Genomic DNA, 17,181 nt, shown 5'->3' on the forward strand with positions numbered 1-17,181 from the left:
TTAAAGTAAATCTACACGGTTTTTTTCCACGTGAGAAACCAGATTTTTTCGGTATTTTACTGATAAATGGATTTATTTTTTTGCAATCAAAATTACTTCTTTTATCTTACAGCAGCAATAGCAGGCAATACAAAGGGTTCCGCAGAACAATGTTTTGAAAGAGAAATGATTAGAGCAATACTAAATTTTAATCGAAGTGTGTTTTTTTTCATACAACTAAAACATTTACTGGGTTATGGAACACATCTTCTCTTGACCAGCATTAAAACTCACGCTGAGGTTTAGGGTACGTCTATTTTGCTTAACAGGATGTGCCAATTAGACATTTCAAAAACAGTCAATCCTTTTTTATTTAGAAATGGAAATTATAGTTTCTTTCGTGTTTTGAATTGCCACGTGAGCTTGCTACACCTACACTTTGTGTGCTGTGTAACAGTCATTATTATATCTATGCATCACTTTAAAAGTATAAACATCCAATACAGTATCAGTCTGAAGATTATACGAAATACATTAGTTATGTCGTAGTTTTCAAGTATCTACACTTGTTATTACATTTGTTTGACCAGTATACTTAAGATTCCTATAAACACGACATCCTCTAGATATTTTCTACGGAAGGCAGTGTTTTATGAGCTAACAAAAAGTGAGTTTTTTTTTAGTTTGTCTTTAATAACAATGTATATATATGAAAGAAAATTATGCATAGTAGTTCAGAAATTTTTTAATTAATGATAAAAATGAAAAGCATTTGCAAAATACAATATACATTTCTTTTTTATTAATGAAATAGTCAATAAAATAACGCTCATCTTAATCTTATATTTGTCAAATGCAAAGCCAAAGAGTTAGAAATACTCGAAATAACCATGATAAAAACTAATATCATCCGCTTAAAAAAACATTATTCAAATACGTTTTTTTAATATCTTTTCAATGAAATACCAAAAAACAAAACAAAAAAATTACAGCCTTCTGTTTAATTTGCAGTGATGACCATAGCGATTTTCGCCTTCATTCTTTGTTTTGGATTAGCTTTTGGACAATGCAGCCTTGACCATGAGTGTTTTTGCAACGGTAAAGTGATGTCATGTGCTACGATCAGTCATTTCCCTACGCCAATCTCGTCTGATATTGATACAATAATTATATACGAAATGGAGGCTGAATCTATTCCTTCAGACCTATCACATAGAATTCCGCATCTAAGTTCATTACAAGTTTACTTCGGAAAAATCGAAAGAATTTCTGCAGGTGCATTTGCAAATTTGCAACAAACCATCGAAATCAACTTTTTCCAGTCCAAAATCCGACTAATTGAACATTATGCTTTCAGAAATATATCGACCTTATCTGTATCATTCCATAATACAACCATCGAGGAATTTCAAAGCAACAGTTTTTCCCAAATTCAACGTATGGAAAACTTTGGAATGACGCTTTGTAATGTATCGATTGTCCGTCAAAACGCAATTAACTCGATTTCCAATGTAAACAGATTTCAAATTCAAAATTCGAACTTTGGACTTATCGAAAAGCAAGCTTTTAACAAATTTGGCAGATTAAATTATTTCCTAATTCATGATAATACATTTACGCTATTCAAGTGTATGTCTTTAGAACCACTATTAGCTGCTGCTAATAATAGCGCCTTCTACCAGAATGTATTTTCATGTTCGTGTGATCTACAGTGGATCGTCAGAGACCAGATAACCAACACTTACTTATTTTCAAACTGGTGTAAGGTAAAAGATTCGAAAAATAGAACCATGCTAGACAAGTTTGACTTTAAATCAGCCGGATGCACTGACGCGAACGATACTTGTATAGAGAACTTTAGGATCACTATAGCAACACGAGCAGTTTCATCTACAAAGATAACTGTACCCATGACAACGACAAAACAAAATGAACTACATTCCACAAAGGATATCACAACAGTTGTTACTAAAACTAAAACAGCCAAAATGTCCAGGGCAAAAGAGGAAATCATGAGAACACGGATAAGTAACATGAATCCAAGTACGGTCAAAGAAATAAAAATCAAAACAACATCTATCATGTCGACTACTACTTTCAATTTATCAAATGCATCATCTTCATCGGAAGAAACTACTGAACGACGTACAAGTTTCTCCTCTGAGTCAGTCACATCTACAAAGGTCACCGACCTGCACACCACGAAATTACCGCAAACGAAAAAAAGTTCAAGGGGTCAAAATATAAACAATTCGGAAAATCTTAAAATGCATCATAGTTTGATAATGTTGATGGTATCAATTGTATTTTTTAACTTGTTATAGAGTTATGTTGGTGTTCTTTAAATAAGTATAGTTGTATAGACATATGCAACAGTGTAAGTAGTAATATCTTGTGGATAAGGATGAAGTATTAGAAGAGTGAAAATTATCGCAGGAAGTAAAATTATCTTTAAAGATACAGCTAGTAGAAATTTTAGTAGGACTAACAAATGGCATGTTGCTTTAAAATTAATAAGTTAACTGAGCACTCACTGCTAAAGAGAAACATTAATACAATTAGATATACTTTGGAAATTAGAATCAAAGAAATAATATGTTTATTATTATGTAATATGCATCTTGACAGCCACGGCATGGTCCCACGCGATTATCTGAATATAAGGAGATGTGGTGTGGACATCAATGACACAGCCAAACGCCGAAAATAACCGAAAAACACAAATACATTCAGTCTGAAGGATCAACTATGTGTTAAGAATTGAATGCTTCTTTTTATAATTTTATTGGGGCTTAAAAGCAATGACAGAAGCACATTTTGTATAAAGCGCGGAAGCTATTCTATTTATATTTATATTTGTGTTTATATCTGGTTATATGACCGTCGGCAATATTCGGAGGTCAGCTTGGTGAATAATTAGATTGCGTCTTGTCTAAAATACGTACGAAACGCTGATACATTGTAGTGCGTGCATTGTTTTTTTTATTTTTAAATTTCTTTATTTCCATCAGTTGCTTGTTACATTGTCTTCAACAAGTCCAAGCTCCTTGTGAAGAGTACATATAATTTTCAATTCTACTATATTATTAAATAAAACACCAATTAATAAATGTTTCTTAACATTAACTAAAAATTTAACTGCATGCATTGTTAATTGTTTCTTTTGAACTTTTTTGTAATTTTTATATTCGTTTTAAATAAAATATGAGTTTGTGGGTCAAATCGGTTAACATAAATTTGACAGCTAATGCCACTTTAAGGAAAAGGAATATATAGCCTTCGGTGGTCGATATTAGATCATGTCTGTAAACACTAAATAAATATACATTTCACATGAAAAAAATTAAACGTTTTAAAACGTGTTAAACAAAGTGAAAGTTTTATTAATTTTCACAATTAAGCTTTACATTTGAAGAACCTAAGTTTTTTTTTGACAAAAAAAATACATTAATATGAAAGCTTTCAAAACGAAATGGGTAGGAGATGCACAACGGCATATTATATAAATAAACAATTGTGTATCGTTAGATCTTAGAGTTTATGTGTTTAGGGGGGAAAAAAACGAATGTTTGTTTTGAAAGACTAACAAAGTAACCATATCAACAATGAGATTTGTACATGGCTGTAAACTATACATGTTTTATTTCAAGGGGTTGTTTTCATCAACGTTATTAATTTTATGCAGCCTTTTTATATGTTGTTTGTATTTCTGTCTGGTGCCATGTAACGTTTCACTTATTCCTTTAATTCCTTTGTTTTTAAAATAAGTCCAAATGACGTAGTTGACCATGTTTGAAATGTTTATATGTTAGTATGCTTGTTTACCCTTGTTATATGTAAACTAGAGATAAGCAGGACTTTGTTTCACTGTGTTTATATGCCAAGCCCATTTCTGATAAAATTGTTTTTCTATGTGTGAAATTTTCTCTATTGATCAAATGTTTATTAATAAAGAGAAATATGTATGACTTTTTTATTGTGTCGTTTTTACATTGGTATCATAGTTTACGTTAAATGATTGAACAACTGAAAAATTCTTCGTAAATGTACTAAACGATAGGTCTCAGTAGATGTCCGCCTATAATATATGTTGAAAGTAAGTAACTTACTAAAATAGCTTATATCATATGTTTCAATTTTAACAAATCAAATAATAACTCAAGAAGAAAAACAAATTAAAATCCAGCAATTGTATTTTCTGGAAATACTTTTTCTATCCGATTAGAAACCCTGAAAATGAAGAATAACCATAGCTGTGCATTGCTTCAGGCTTGGTGATATCAAAATGTCGAACATAAACTATATTGCCTTTCTGTGCCAACACAACTACGTCCATTGTCCCAGACGATCTGTGTTCATTTCCAAAGTTACGACCAATTTCAACAGAGTTCTTCATGATTTGAGTATGAATTTGATTGTTGGCGCTAGTCATCTGAAGCATGGTGGTCGAAAAATGGTAAAGCCCGGTAACGGGAACAGTAAACATACCGGATATGCCATTATATGCTCCTCCTATGTTGGTGCTGACTTTATCAAATTCTACCGTTCGATGTTGTCCTAGTGTTGTATGGGCTGTTAGAGTTGCGTAGAAGGCAATGTGTCGGTTGTTCTCATTCACTAAAATAAACGTGTTTAGTTTTATTTGAAAAATGAAACGTGATCGACAGACTGGGATGGTATGTAAAAACTTAAGCAAAAATTATCATCGAAGCTGTCATGTCGTCCGACAGTGGAAACCCTTAAGTTTTATCTCTTAGATACGGTAATTAATATGTAAATAAACATCCTCAAATATGAAGACACTTCCTTTGAGAAAAAAGGGAGTAGATACTAGCTTAAGACAAACAAAATCCCATCTTCTCTAGCCGAGGGTTACGATCCGGTCATTTCCGCTTCCGTAACCCATGGCTAGCGAAGATGACAAAATTCTTAGTCGAAGAAAACTGCCTTATCATATACCAATGCATCGTGAAAATGATACATAGCTGAAAAAAGAGTATATACCTCTTGCAACAATTCCGAATTCGAATTCTGAAAAAATTCCGGTCGAATATGAAATAAAAGCTATGAAAAAAGGGAAAAACAAAAGAAGTTTCTCAATATGATAAAAAAAGTCAAAGAAGAACGGACAATATCCTAGCCAAAGGAAGGAAAGAACAACAAATACGCTCAAACTTGAAGAATAAAACGATATTTGAATTAAGATAAAACTAAAAGGCGCAGATGTTTTGAGAGACCGATTTTGATAATTTGGGTTGGTCATATCCAAAGACAGATTCCCTTGTCGTGTGTATTGTAAACTGTATATTAATTTTCTATACTTAAGGGTTTCTGTGCTTTCTGATAGAAAAGAATTAGTTAAAAAGAGATAATGGAAATTCGATTGAAAATGATTTGAATATTCAATGTCAATGCATTCGTTATAATCAGTAAATGACAAGTATTTACAGAGATATGAATATTTTTCTCCTGCAACAAGTGTACAGTCTGTGTTAAGTTTTGTAACTGTATTTCCATCTGTTGTAACCTGTCATCAGAGGTACCAAGTAATAATCTCCTCAGTTGTTCTTTGGATTAAACATGTTGAGGTAAATACATGTACAAGATCACAATAAAAATTACTTTAGACGCCATTCTTTCATCGTTTGATAAGGATTTTGATAAGAATAAATTGCACAATTCTACATGTATGTCTTTTTACCGACCAATGTACTTATCAAGAGTTATACGTACAGTGTAGTATGCTATGATTTAACAAAGTCATCTTGCGAGCTATGCTTTTTTTCAAACTGGTTTTACCGTTCCGGTTTTACTACCATCCAATATTTAATTAATGTGGTTCGTATCGCCGGGCCAATTTTTAGGTTTCTGTGGGGTTTTATATGGCGAAGTGGTGTTTTTCCATTAGTCTTTCAGAAATTGGATTTTCTATCTTTTGGTTTTCCATGCTTTTCAACTTCGAAATTGATTTTACCTTGAGTGCCATTGATGAGTTTTATGTAGTCTAAACACACGTATGGTGGAATTAATTATAGGCCTGGTACCTATACTGAGGTTTTACAACCATTGGGTCGATCAACAGTTAGTGGAAGCTTCGTCCACGAGGGTTTCACCAGCCCAGTAGAAAGTGTGGAGACAGAAGGTTTCACTGATAAGGTCGTTGTCTGTTAATTTACTGTTTGTAAAATGTTTAAATGATTTGAAAAACTAACGTCCCCCTAGGCAATAATGGCCTGACAAATATGAAGCAACATGTGGGAATTCTTGGTTTTCAATGTTCTTCAGCTTTGTAATTGATTTGATCTTCCAACACGTCAAAGTCGACTCGAGCATCACTGATGAGTCTTGCATAGACTTAATGATGTGCGTTTGGCGTACACAATGATAAGCCTAGTAATCTCACCTGCCAAGTATATTGTGCTGACAGATGGTGTCACTGATACGATCGTTGTCTGTTAATTTACTGTTTATAAAATGTTAAAATATTTAAAAAACTACGTCCTCCCAAGGCACTGATGCCCTAATACATTTGGCGCGCAACATTTGGGAAGTTTTGGTTTTCAATGCTCCTTAACATTGTAAATGATTTGGCCTTCCAATTTTTCATATCAACTCGAACATCCCTTATGAGTCTTATATAGACTTAATGCTAATTTGGCGTACTCAATTATAACCCTTATATCTTTGATTACTTTCCAGAACCACTGGGTCGACGCCACTGCTTGTGAGCGATTCGTCCCTGAGGGTATCACCGGCCAAGTAGTCTGCGCTACTTTGCGGACATAAACTGTCATAGATATGGTAATTATCTATAAATTTAGAGTTTTTCAATGCTCTTAAACTTTGTAATTGATTTGGCCTTTCAACTTTTCCAACTCGACTAGAGCGTCACTAGGGAGTCTAATGTAGACGAAATACGCGCTTGGCGTACTGACTTAAAGCCTGGTAACTTTGATTGAATTTTAAAACCACCGAGTCGATGTCCCTGCTGGTAGACGTATTGCTGGCCCAGTAATCATCGCTCCGTCATTGATAAGGTCATTTTCTGTAAGTTTAATGTTTTTAATATGTTAGAATAATAAGGCAAACTCGGGATTTTCTACACAAACCATAGATTGCAATAGCTAGATTTTCTACACAAACCATAGATTGCAATAGCTAGATTTTCTACACAAACCATAGATTGCAATAGCTAGATTTTCTACACAAACCATAGATTGCAATCGCTAGATTTTCTACACAAACCATAGATTGCAATAGCTAGATTTTCTACACAAACCATAGATTGCAATAGCTAGATTTTCTACACAAACCATAGATTGCAATAGCTAGATTTTCTACACAAACCATAGATTGCAATCGCTAGATTTTCTACACAAACCATAGATTGCAGTAGCTAGATTTTCTACACAAACCATAGATTGCAATAGCTAGATTTTCTATACAAACCATAGATTGCAATAGCTAGATTATGCACAACTTTTGTGGAATTCTTGGTTTTTAATGCTCTTCAACTTCGTAATGGATTTGGCCTTCAAACTGTTTCGACTCGAGCGTCAATGAAGAGACGTATGTTACCAAAAGGCTGGTCCATTAAAGACTGGTATCTTTAATGAGTTTTTTTCTGCTCCTTTGACTTAATATACAAATAAGGAGATACTCCTTTTATTGTCCCATTAACATCTTCTTACTTGTTTTATAAGGACCATTCTTCAATATCATTTTTGACAAGTTGTTGAAGTTGAAGTATGATCTCCCTATTCTTCCGGAGTATTTAAGTTATTTCCCGGTATTATTGGAGTACATGTTACTTTAATAGCTGGTATGCTGGTATGTGAACCTATTTATTTCTTACTCATTGTCTTCGTTAAATCCTTGCTGGATTACCCTTTATAAAAATAAGGAGGTGTGGTATGATTGTCAATGAGACAACTATCCACCAAAGTTCAAATGAAGTGGATGTAATTAAGCAATTATAGGCAACCTTGAGAAAACCTCAAACCGTATAGTGTGACGTAATGGTTAAGAAACACAAAAGTTTAAATGATAATTTTATTAAAACTACATGAAAATAATACGTGAACGAAAATGTCTATATGCACATCAGTGCGAGTCTAAGATAGTTCTGGTCAAACTACAAAATGTCTATCAATTATTAGAATCATAAGATTGTCTGGTGATCGTATAGTGTGGTCCATAAACGGTAATGTGTATACGAGTGGTTCTGTTACTAAGGTATACATCATCATTAGGTTCCTGGCTTCTTAATTAGTATTAATAAAGGACAATTGGTTTGTATATTATCAAGGCTAGGTGCATGGTCATCTGGCTTTTTTTGGTTGTCTGATATCGGGGTTATAACATTTATATATTAGTATGTGCAACATAGGTATATATTCAACTATGTTACAATAGTCGGCTATAAAAATACCCTACATGAAAAATATGAAACAATTAAATTGAGAAAACTAACGGCCTAGTTTATAACAAAACAATTTACGAAAAACAAATATGACAGACATGAACCAACGACAACCACTGAACCACAGGCTCCTGAATTGGTACAGGCACATAAAGAATGCGGCGGGGTTAAACATGTTTGAAGGCCATAACCCTCTCCTAACCTGTGACAGTGGTGTAACAGTACAACATAAGAACAAACTATAAAAGATCGATACAAAGCAGAAAAACATCTAACAAAACCACAGACCGGACGTGGCAATGTATTTATACATCCCTCAAAACAAAACAAAAAAACAAAGTACAGATCTGAGCGTACTTGAAGTTACCTATGGCAAGCTGCATATTTGATGGATTCATGGGAACTGAATTTGAAAAAAATAGGACTACCACAGGGCTCTGTGCTAGCTCTTACTCTCTTCAATATCTACATAAATGAGTTTCTAAATGACATCAAAGATGAAAATACAAAATTTGCAGATGATGGGACAATGTGGCAGTCCAGACAACCAGAGAAAATTGATGAACTGAAAGAAGAAATGGCAAAAGACATCACAAGAACAATATAATGGACCAGAAAATGGAGTGTTAACATCAGCTTGAAAAGACACAAGTGTGTCTGTTCACAAAAAAGAAAATCAGTGAAGATGACAAAACCATCAAATTAAATGGGAAAGACCTAAATTACAATCCAAACCCAAAGTTACATTGTACTTGGAGTTATACTGGACGAGAAAATGACATTCGGGAAACATCTGGAAACACTAGAACAAAGAGCAAATAGAAATCTATCCATACTAAGAGAAGTAAGACAAATCAGTAAGATGAAAACCCAGAAACTGCTACAACTGTTCTTCTGTCTAGTAAGATCTGTTGTGGAATATAGCTGCACAGCATGGCAGGTAGCAGAACAAAAAGACCTCCAAAGACTGGACAGGGTACAAAGGAAAGCGCTGACTCTGTGTCTTGATATGCCATCAACATCAGGCAGAGAAGCATTAGAAATTGAGGCGGAGTCCTACCAATTGACCTGAGGATTGAAGAGATTGCTATTAGAGAAATATCAAAAATCCAATCAAAGTCAATAAAGGAGCCAATTAAACAACAACTGATAAATTATCAAGAAGAATCATGTCATCACATCCATATAACACCAATGGGCAAAGCACTTAGCCAAAGCAATCAGTTGAGATGGAAAAGGAAACTGGCATAAACATCAAATTAATTGAACCTGAATTTACATACAGATTAGAAGCCTCAATGACAAAGATAACACCTTCATATTGGAACAGACTTGGAAGTTCAAAATCACGAACACCAGAACAAAAACAACTATGTTTTAAAGAAGTCATGACTGAGCTAATAGGAAACAAGGCAAAATGACCAAGCAAATGCATTCACTGATGGGTCATGCATGGGAAACACAGGACCATGTGGAGCTGGTGCAATTATATATACAGAGGACTCGAGACCAGCTACAAGACTACACAGACCTGTTGCACAAAGAGGCTCAATCTTGCTGGCAGAGCTTGTAGCAATTTTAATGGTATTGGAATTCTGTATACTGGAGCGACTGTATAATACCATTACAACATTGAAGATCTTTTCTGACAGTCAAAGTGCAGTGGGACTCCTGATACTAAATTGGGCACCAAAATCATATATTGGTGTGATTAGAGACATTAAAGAATATACCGAGGACCTCAGATCTAAAGGGTTGGAAATTTGCCTCCTATGGACTCCAGGACATGCAAATATACAAGGAAATGATGAAGCGGATTTATTGGCAAAGCAAGCAGCTGAAGAAGCAACAAAATTGTCACCAAATAACAACATTATCACGCTTCAAGACGTTTAACAAGGTGCACACAAAAGTGTAATTCTGAAGTGGCAAAGGAGATGGGAGATAAGTGACAAATGAAGAGATCTATTTGAAAAGATACTTTACGTAAAAAATACCCCAATCTTCGACTTTCCAACAAAGAAATTCTTCAGTATCTTCTCACAGCTAAGAACAGGATATACCACCCTAAATTACTATAACACCGCACCGGGCAAAACACCACCGAATTGTGCAGCTGTGGAACCCCTGAAACATCACAACACTATCTCACGGAGTGCTCCAACTATGAAGATCAAAGAGAAGTTATGTGCCACCAAGTAACAAAAGAACTAGGGATATGCAACATCAACACAGGCACCCTACTTGCAAGACTAGATCATGAAAATACAGACGAGTTTAAACGGAAATTAGAAGTCGTCTCCACCTTCATAACGCAAACAGGACGTTTTGAAACACCAGAAAATCCTCAGCCTCAATCGTAAACAGCAAAAACAAATTAAAGTACATGGAGAAAATTACACGGAGGAAGATTCACCAATTAGGGCAATTAGAACAGTTGTGCCATAATGCCATATGATTGAGGATTGAGGACCGATAGCTGATTCAAAGCCAAAATAAACTAATAAAAAAATCATGTATCTATGACTAAAATATCAATCGGTACACATCCAACATCCAATGGATTTAGTATAAATTTGGTTATTGCGTGAACCCCTGGGGGTTCACGCATATTAATTAGTTAGAAATAAGGTCTATGGAGGAATATTCGGAACCCTAATTATTGTTCATTCGGAACATTTATATTTCTGATCTGTATTAGCTTCCTGCAATTAAGAGCACCTCCATACGGATCATTTAAGATATCTAAAACTTGGCAATAAAGAACTTTACACAGATCGCTTAACCTCACTTATATGCTATATGGTAATAAAAGATATAGTTGATAATCTATATAGAAAAAAATAGAAATAGATTCCTATACGTATAATTCTTAAAGAATGATAATGATTCAAAACAAGGACACATGTACCTCAGTCTTTCAAAAATTCATTAAATTAATCTAGAAAGGCATTGAGTAATGGTCAACTAGTAGGAGACATTAATTAATGTTCCTTACAACTGATCATCAATAAGTGTAACTCTACCACGAGACGCATTGAGAGAATAAATGATTTAATATAAAACCATTTGTGTAGAGGCATAACTTTTAAGTTCAAGATACAAAAGATTTCATTAATAAAACATACGAGGTAAAAAGGGAATGCATTCTTATTGCCTATGATGAAACGTAAATGTACACAAATATGATCATTGGTAATTTAAAAGAAACAGTTATCAATGCAGAAGAATTAATTGACACAAAAGAATATCCTTTAAAGATTCTCAACAAAAAAGATTTAACTGCATTTGTTTAATTAATTCTAAGAAACAATAAATTTGAGTTTAATGGAAAGTTATACAAACAAGTAATAGGAGCGCCCCCTCCATAGGTGGTATATTTTCACCACCATGCACATATCTGCATCTGTCTGTCCTAATAATAAATATCTTAGATAAGTTCAAATGGAAAGAAAACATCAAATTGCACTGTCAATATAGAGATGACGTTTTTATGGTCTTCACATGCAAAATAGAGCAAGTAGAAGATTTCTTTAACATAGCGAACAAAATTTCCCCTATACTTAAGTTCAAATATGAGGTAGTAGTTGGGAGACTTTTGAAAAGGGACCCATGCTTAAAAAGTTAACTTTAAGCAAAAAATCCCAAAACACTGTTAAATTTCTGAATTATAGGCAACAAACATAAGTTAGCAAAAAACAGTGTAAAGTTTTGAGATTTATTACGTATGTTGATTTAAGGAACCGCATTTCATAATAATCGAATTATCCTGCGACTGATATGATTATATAATATTTGGTAAACTATGCTTGCCAATGAGAGAACTTTTCAATAAACATGGCGTTGAATGTTGAGTCTTAGCAAAGCGAGCTAAATGACATCAAATTGACCAGTGTTATACAAGATTTAAATCAATGGCAATATTTTTATACAAAAAAAAAACGAAAAACAGACACGATAATAAGGAAAAAAAAAACAGGCTCCAAATTTGGACAGATATATTAAGTATACATGTATAAGCAGCAAATTGAATGTATTAGCTGGATCCAAACCCATTTCTAAGGTGGAACGGGATTTTACGGCACAAAATAAAATGGTAAGCAAGTAGATTTTGTCTTATTTGGAAGGAATAAAACTTTCACATTTTATGAAACAAAATATCGTACTTGCTCTGAAACATGTATTTCAAAAAGAAAAATATATAAAATTACTGAGGGATTCTAGTTGAAATATTACCTCTACCAATAAACACCCTAGAAGTGTCATCCATTGGTAGTAATTTGACCTTTCACACTGGTAAAAATGAAAGCTAACACCATCCAGAAATGAACTATTGAAATTAAAACATTCCTTATCTCCCTACTTTATATTTAACACCACTCTCAACATGCCGTAATTGTCCTGATTTACAATAAAAAGAAAATATTATCCTCCACACACATGGTAATGAAAATACTGAGATATAATTTACAATTCAGTTGAAATAATAATTAGCATAAAAAAAGTTCTTAGGTTCATGTATTGACTTTTTTTTTTAAAAGCAACTTGTTTACATGTTTTAACAGATTTTGAAGGAAACAACAAGATGTATTGATATATAACAACAAAAGTCATGGTCACAGAAAACGTTTATTTTTCTTATTGCAATCGTCTAAAAGTATATCGATGTGTGTTATTCATCAATCTACTAAAATTCAGATTTATCGTTACTCTCTTTCTCGTCGAATAAAAATATGCAAAATCAGAAATCTATATTTCAATTAGATTGCCGTAACAGTAGACATTGCTTAATACGAATTTAAGGTTGTTTTTCAAATAGCATGATTTTTGATTGACTAATAGAATGGGATGTGTTTCTAGCTTTCATCTATGCCGCATTCTGGCATCGGTTTTCTTAAGTGAAAATAACACTTTATTAAGGATTTACCTACATCAGGGGCTAGGATGAAATTTGAAAAAAAAGGCAGGACAGGAGTTTCAGTAAAAAAAAGGCAGGATGAGCAACTTGGCAAAAAAAAAGGCAGGATGAGCAACTTGGCAAAAAAAAAAAGGCAGGATGACAATTTATGTAAAAAAAGTCAGGATAAACTAATAAAAAAAAAGGCAGGACCGAATAGAGTGAAAAATAAAAAGGCAGGACAGAGATTACAACTAAAAAAATGCAGGACAAAATTTTTCATCCTAGCCCCCCCATAAAAATCAAATGGTAGCTCCCTTAATTCTTTTATTACCAAGATTTTAAAAGGTTTTTGAACCATGTTTTATACACATTTATAGACATTCTTGTTTCTCAATTCTTATGAGACAGACCTCATACAAGTGTTTCTAAAGAACAAAGACGACAACAGGGCGTAGCTAGGTATACAATGAACTGTAGGCACAAATTGCGGCCGGGGGTATGGGGGCCGCTAAAGGCCCCCAGCAGGTCCAGGGCAGAGCCCTGGTAGGGGGTTCAGGGGGGCAAAGCCCCCCCGACGGAAAACGGGTTTCAGCATTTCAGTTGCCAAATTTTATGACAAAAAAACATGAAAACTGGTCATTTTATCATGATAATATACATGAAAAAAATTTCGAAGAAATTATAATAAACATAATTTTTACAATTATATCTGACTGATGAATTAGCCGGCAGTACAATCGGAAATATATTAAGAATAAATCTATTTACAATATGCATTGCCCAGCGTGGATCAGCGTAGCCCTTTATTAAGCAGCACAGTCTGTTTAGTATTTTCATATCTATTCCTTTATGATTGAGGATCATTGGAATATATACGTCAATTGATAGTACATATTGACGATCCTACATTTAAAAGAAACATTCACCGTCCCCTGGCTACACAAACACATACACACACAGTCGATGCCTCATGCAGAAATTCTGTTCTGTTCATACTATCGAAATAAATTCAAGAAATTCATTTTTCCTTATATCCTGTACTATAAAATCCCTACCTGCTTAGGAATTTGAATAACTATGGTCATTACACGTAGATTTGAGAGTACTCGAAGTTACTGAAAGCTAGTTGATTGATTGATTGATTGCTAATCGTCCAGTTGCAAATAGTCCATGCATGTTCAGGACAAAAACAAATTTACAATAAATACAACAGGTAGCTAGGTCCTGTAATAGGGATGGTCCAGGACGAAGGTCTGGAAAATTGGAAACGCCATGCATTGGAAAATGAGGGTTTATTGGATAGGAACAGAAATTTTGCCTTTCAGTAGACCACCTACGAATCCCTCAAAGAGTTGTTGCAAGTTTCTTAACGTGCAGAGAGCGTGGCATTCTCTCTACACTAGGTATCGGATTTAACGTCCCCATTCTGACCAGACGTGACTGCGTATTTATACATCATGCACAGCCAAATGAACGCTCAACTTTGGCAAGGGTTTTATTATAGGTCGGATGAAGACCAAGTGGAAAGCTAGTTGAAAGCCAACAACAACTAATTAAAAAAAAATCATGTGTCTAAGTTGAGGTTCATTCAAGTATTTGTTGATAGAAGTGAAATGATCTGAACCAAAGTTCTAGTTTATAGTTTTTATATAAGGGGGAATATAATGACATACAATTCTATCCAATACTCCATTCACTAAGGATGATAGACTAGTGTACACATGACATTCGATAAGTAAAGAGTTTTGACGACTTTACTAGCGTGCATCTACAGATAACGTTGTTTATTATTTTTTTTTATAAAAAAAAAAAATTGTGAAAAAATTATGTGTAGGCACGTGCCTAAAGTGCCTAACGGCAGCTACGCCCCTGGGTCACAAGACTGTGGGTAGAGAAAGTTGGACATATCAATTAACTCCCTTTAAGCAGCAACTGTGAAGGAATACAATCCCTTGCAGGAGCTGCCGATACGTTGCTACATAGAAATGGAAAGTTCACCATGGTTAAATTGAAATCACCATTTTTGTCATGGTTAAGTTTTCGATGAACATCATATTACTACACTCTCTCTATTTCAGCCACTCTAAATAGTTTAACGAAATTTTTATGCCGTCCACCAAAATTGTTAAGCCTTCATCATCAATTACTGCATATTTGTCTAACACGTCTCCTGATCTTCCCCAGGTTTGTCAAAATGTTATTATTTGTTGTTGTATTATGTGGTTATAGTTTGGTAATTTATGCCAGTATTTGTCTGGTAAAATATATAATTAGATAATCGTACAATTCATTCTTCAAATCACAGATGTAGCAATATTATAAACACCAATCAAATAGTGTTGATCAAATGTGCTAAGGGAAGTTTTAAACTTACAGTAAGTTGTGATAGTTTGCTCTGAGTTTAAAACCCCACTGCAACTTTGAGAAACATGAATAGCAATGAAAGTGCTGTACCTTTGCTTTTGGTTTCTGTCAAGTACTTGAAGTGATTTTGTTTCATGAATCAATACACTGTATCCTTTCTTTTCCATACTATAAAGTTTGGTCTGAGAAAAGGCGCTGATGTACATATAAAGCCAATGGTGGATGTAAAGAAATGTCAACAGCAAAAATAGGACTGGGTGTTCTTTGTATGCACATTAATTTCACAGTAGAAAGAAAAAGGTGGAAACATAAATAATAAAATGCTCCGCTGGGCGCAGCTTGGTACGACCGCAAAGGTCGAACCCTGAACAGTTGGGGCAAGTATGGACACAACATTCAAGCTTGATACAGCTCTGAAATTGGATTGTGATTAAATATTTGACACAGCATAGGTTTCTGACACAGAATGAATGTGGGCTAAGAACTTAAAATTTTTTAATTTACCTATTATGGTCCAATATCCAAAATCTAAATACATGGTTAGATTCAGCATATCAAAGAATCCAAAGAATTCAATTTTTGATGAAATCAAACAAAGTTTAATTTTGGACCCTTTTGACCACAATATGGACCAATTTAATAACGAGGCCCAAAAATCAAAAATCTAAATACATGGTTAGAATTAATACACGGTTAGATTCAGCATATCAAAGAACCCCAATATTTCAATTTTTGATGAAATCAAACCATATCATTATTATTTGCTTTTATATATAAATCAGAAATAACCAACTTAAAATGGAAAATTTGAAAGAAAAAAAAAGGAAAAAAATGGAAACCCCCCCCCCCCCCCCAATTTTTTTGAACACCCTTAAGATTCATCACCCCCAAACTCAATCCCAGCCTTCCCTTTGTGGTATGGTACCTTGCAGTACAATTTCAGAGAGATCCATACACTTGAACACAAGTTATTGTCTGGAAACTAGAAAAATGCTTATTTTTGGCCCCTTTTTGGCCCCTTATTCCTAAACATATTGGGCAATTACCCCCAAACTCAATTCCAGCTTTCCCTTTGTGATATGGAACCTTGTAGTACAATTTCAAAAAGATCCATACACTTACACACAAGTTATAGTCATGAAACTAGAAAACTGCTTGTTTTTGCCCCTTTTTGGCCCCTAATTCCTAAAATTTGGAGGCAATTACCCCCAAAATCAATCCCAACATTCCCTTTCTGATATGGAACCTTGTGGTACAATGTCAGAGAGATCCATACACTTACACACAAGTTATTGTCATGAAACTAGAAAAATGCTTGTTTTTTGCCCCTTTTTGGTCCCTAATTCCTAAAATTTTGAGGCAATTACCCCCAAAATCAATCCCAGCATTCCCTTTGTGATATGGAACCTTGTGGCACAATGTCAGAGAGATCCATACACTAACACACAAGTTATGTCTGGAAGTTACAAAAATGCTTATTTTTGGCCCCTAATTCCTTAACAGTTGGTACCATAAC

At 34.2% G+C, this 17,181-nt stretch overlaps 1 protein-coding gene across 1 annotated transcript; it reads left to right on the forward strand.

Annotated features, from left to right (window-relative positions):
- Positions 1 to 544: 544 nt before the first annotated feature.
- LOC127730975 (uncharacterized) lies at positions 545 to 3,952 on the forward strand. Its single transcript, XM_052239612.1, has 2 exons — positions 545 to 646; positions 991 to 3,952. Coding segments are annotated over exons 1-2 (1,314 nt in total). The 5' UTR covers positions 545 to 645; the 3' UTR covers positions 2,304 to 3,952.
- The last annotated feature ends 13,229 nt before the right edge of the window (positions 3,953 to 17,181 follow it).

The sequence above is a fragment of the Mytilus californianus genome, unplaced genomic scaffold, assembly GCF_021869535.1.
Source record: "Mytilus californianus isolate M0D057914Y unplaced genomic scaffold, xbMytCali1.0.p SCAF_2, whole genome shotgun sequence".
NCBI classification, from domain to species: Eukaryota; Metazoa; Mollusca; class Bivalvia; order Mytilida; family Mytilidae; genus Mytilus; species Mytilus californianus.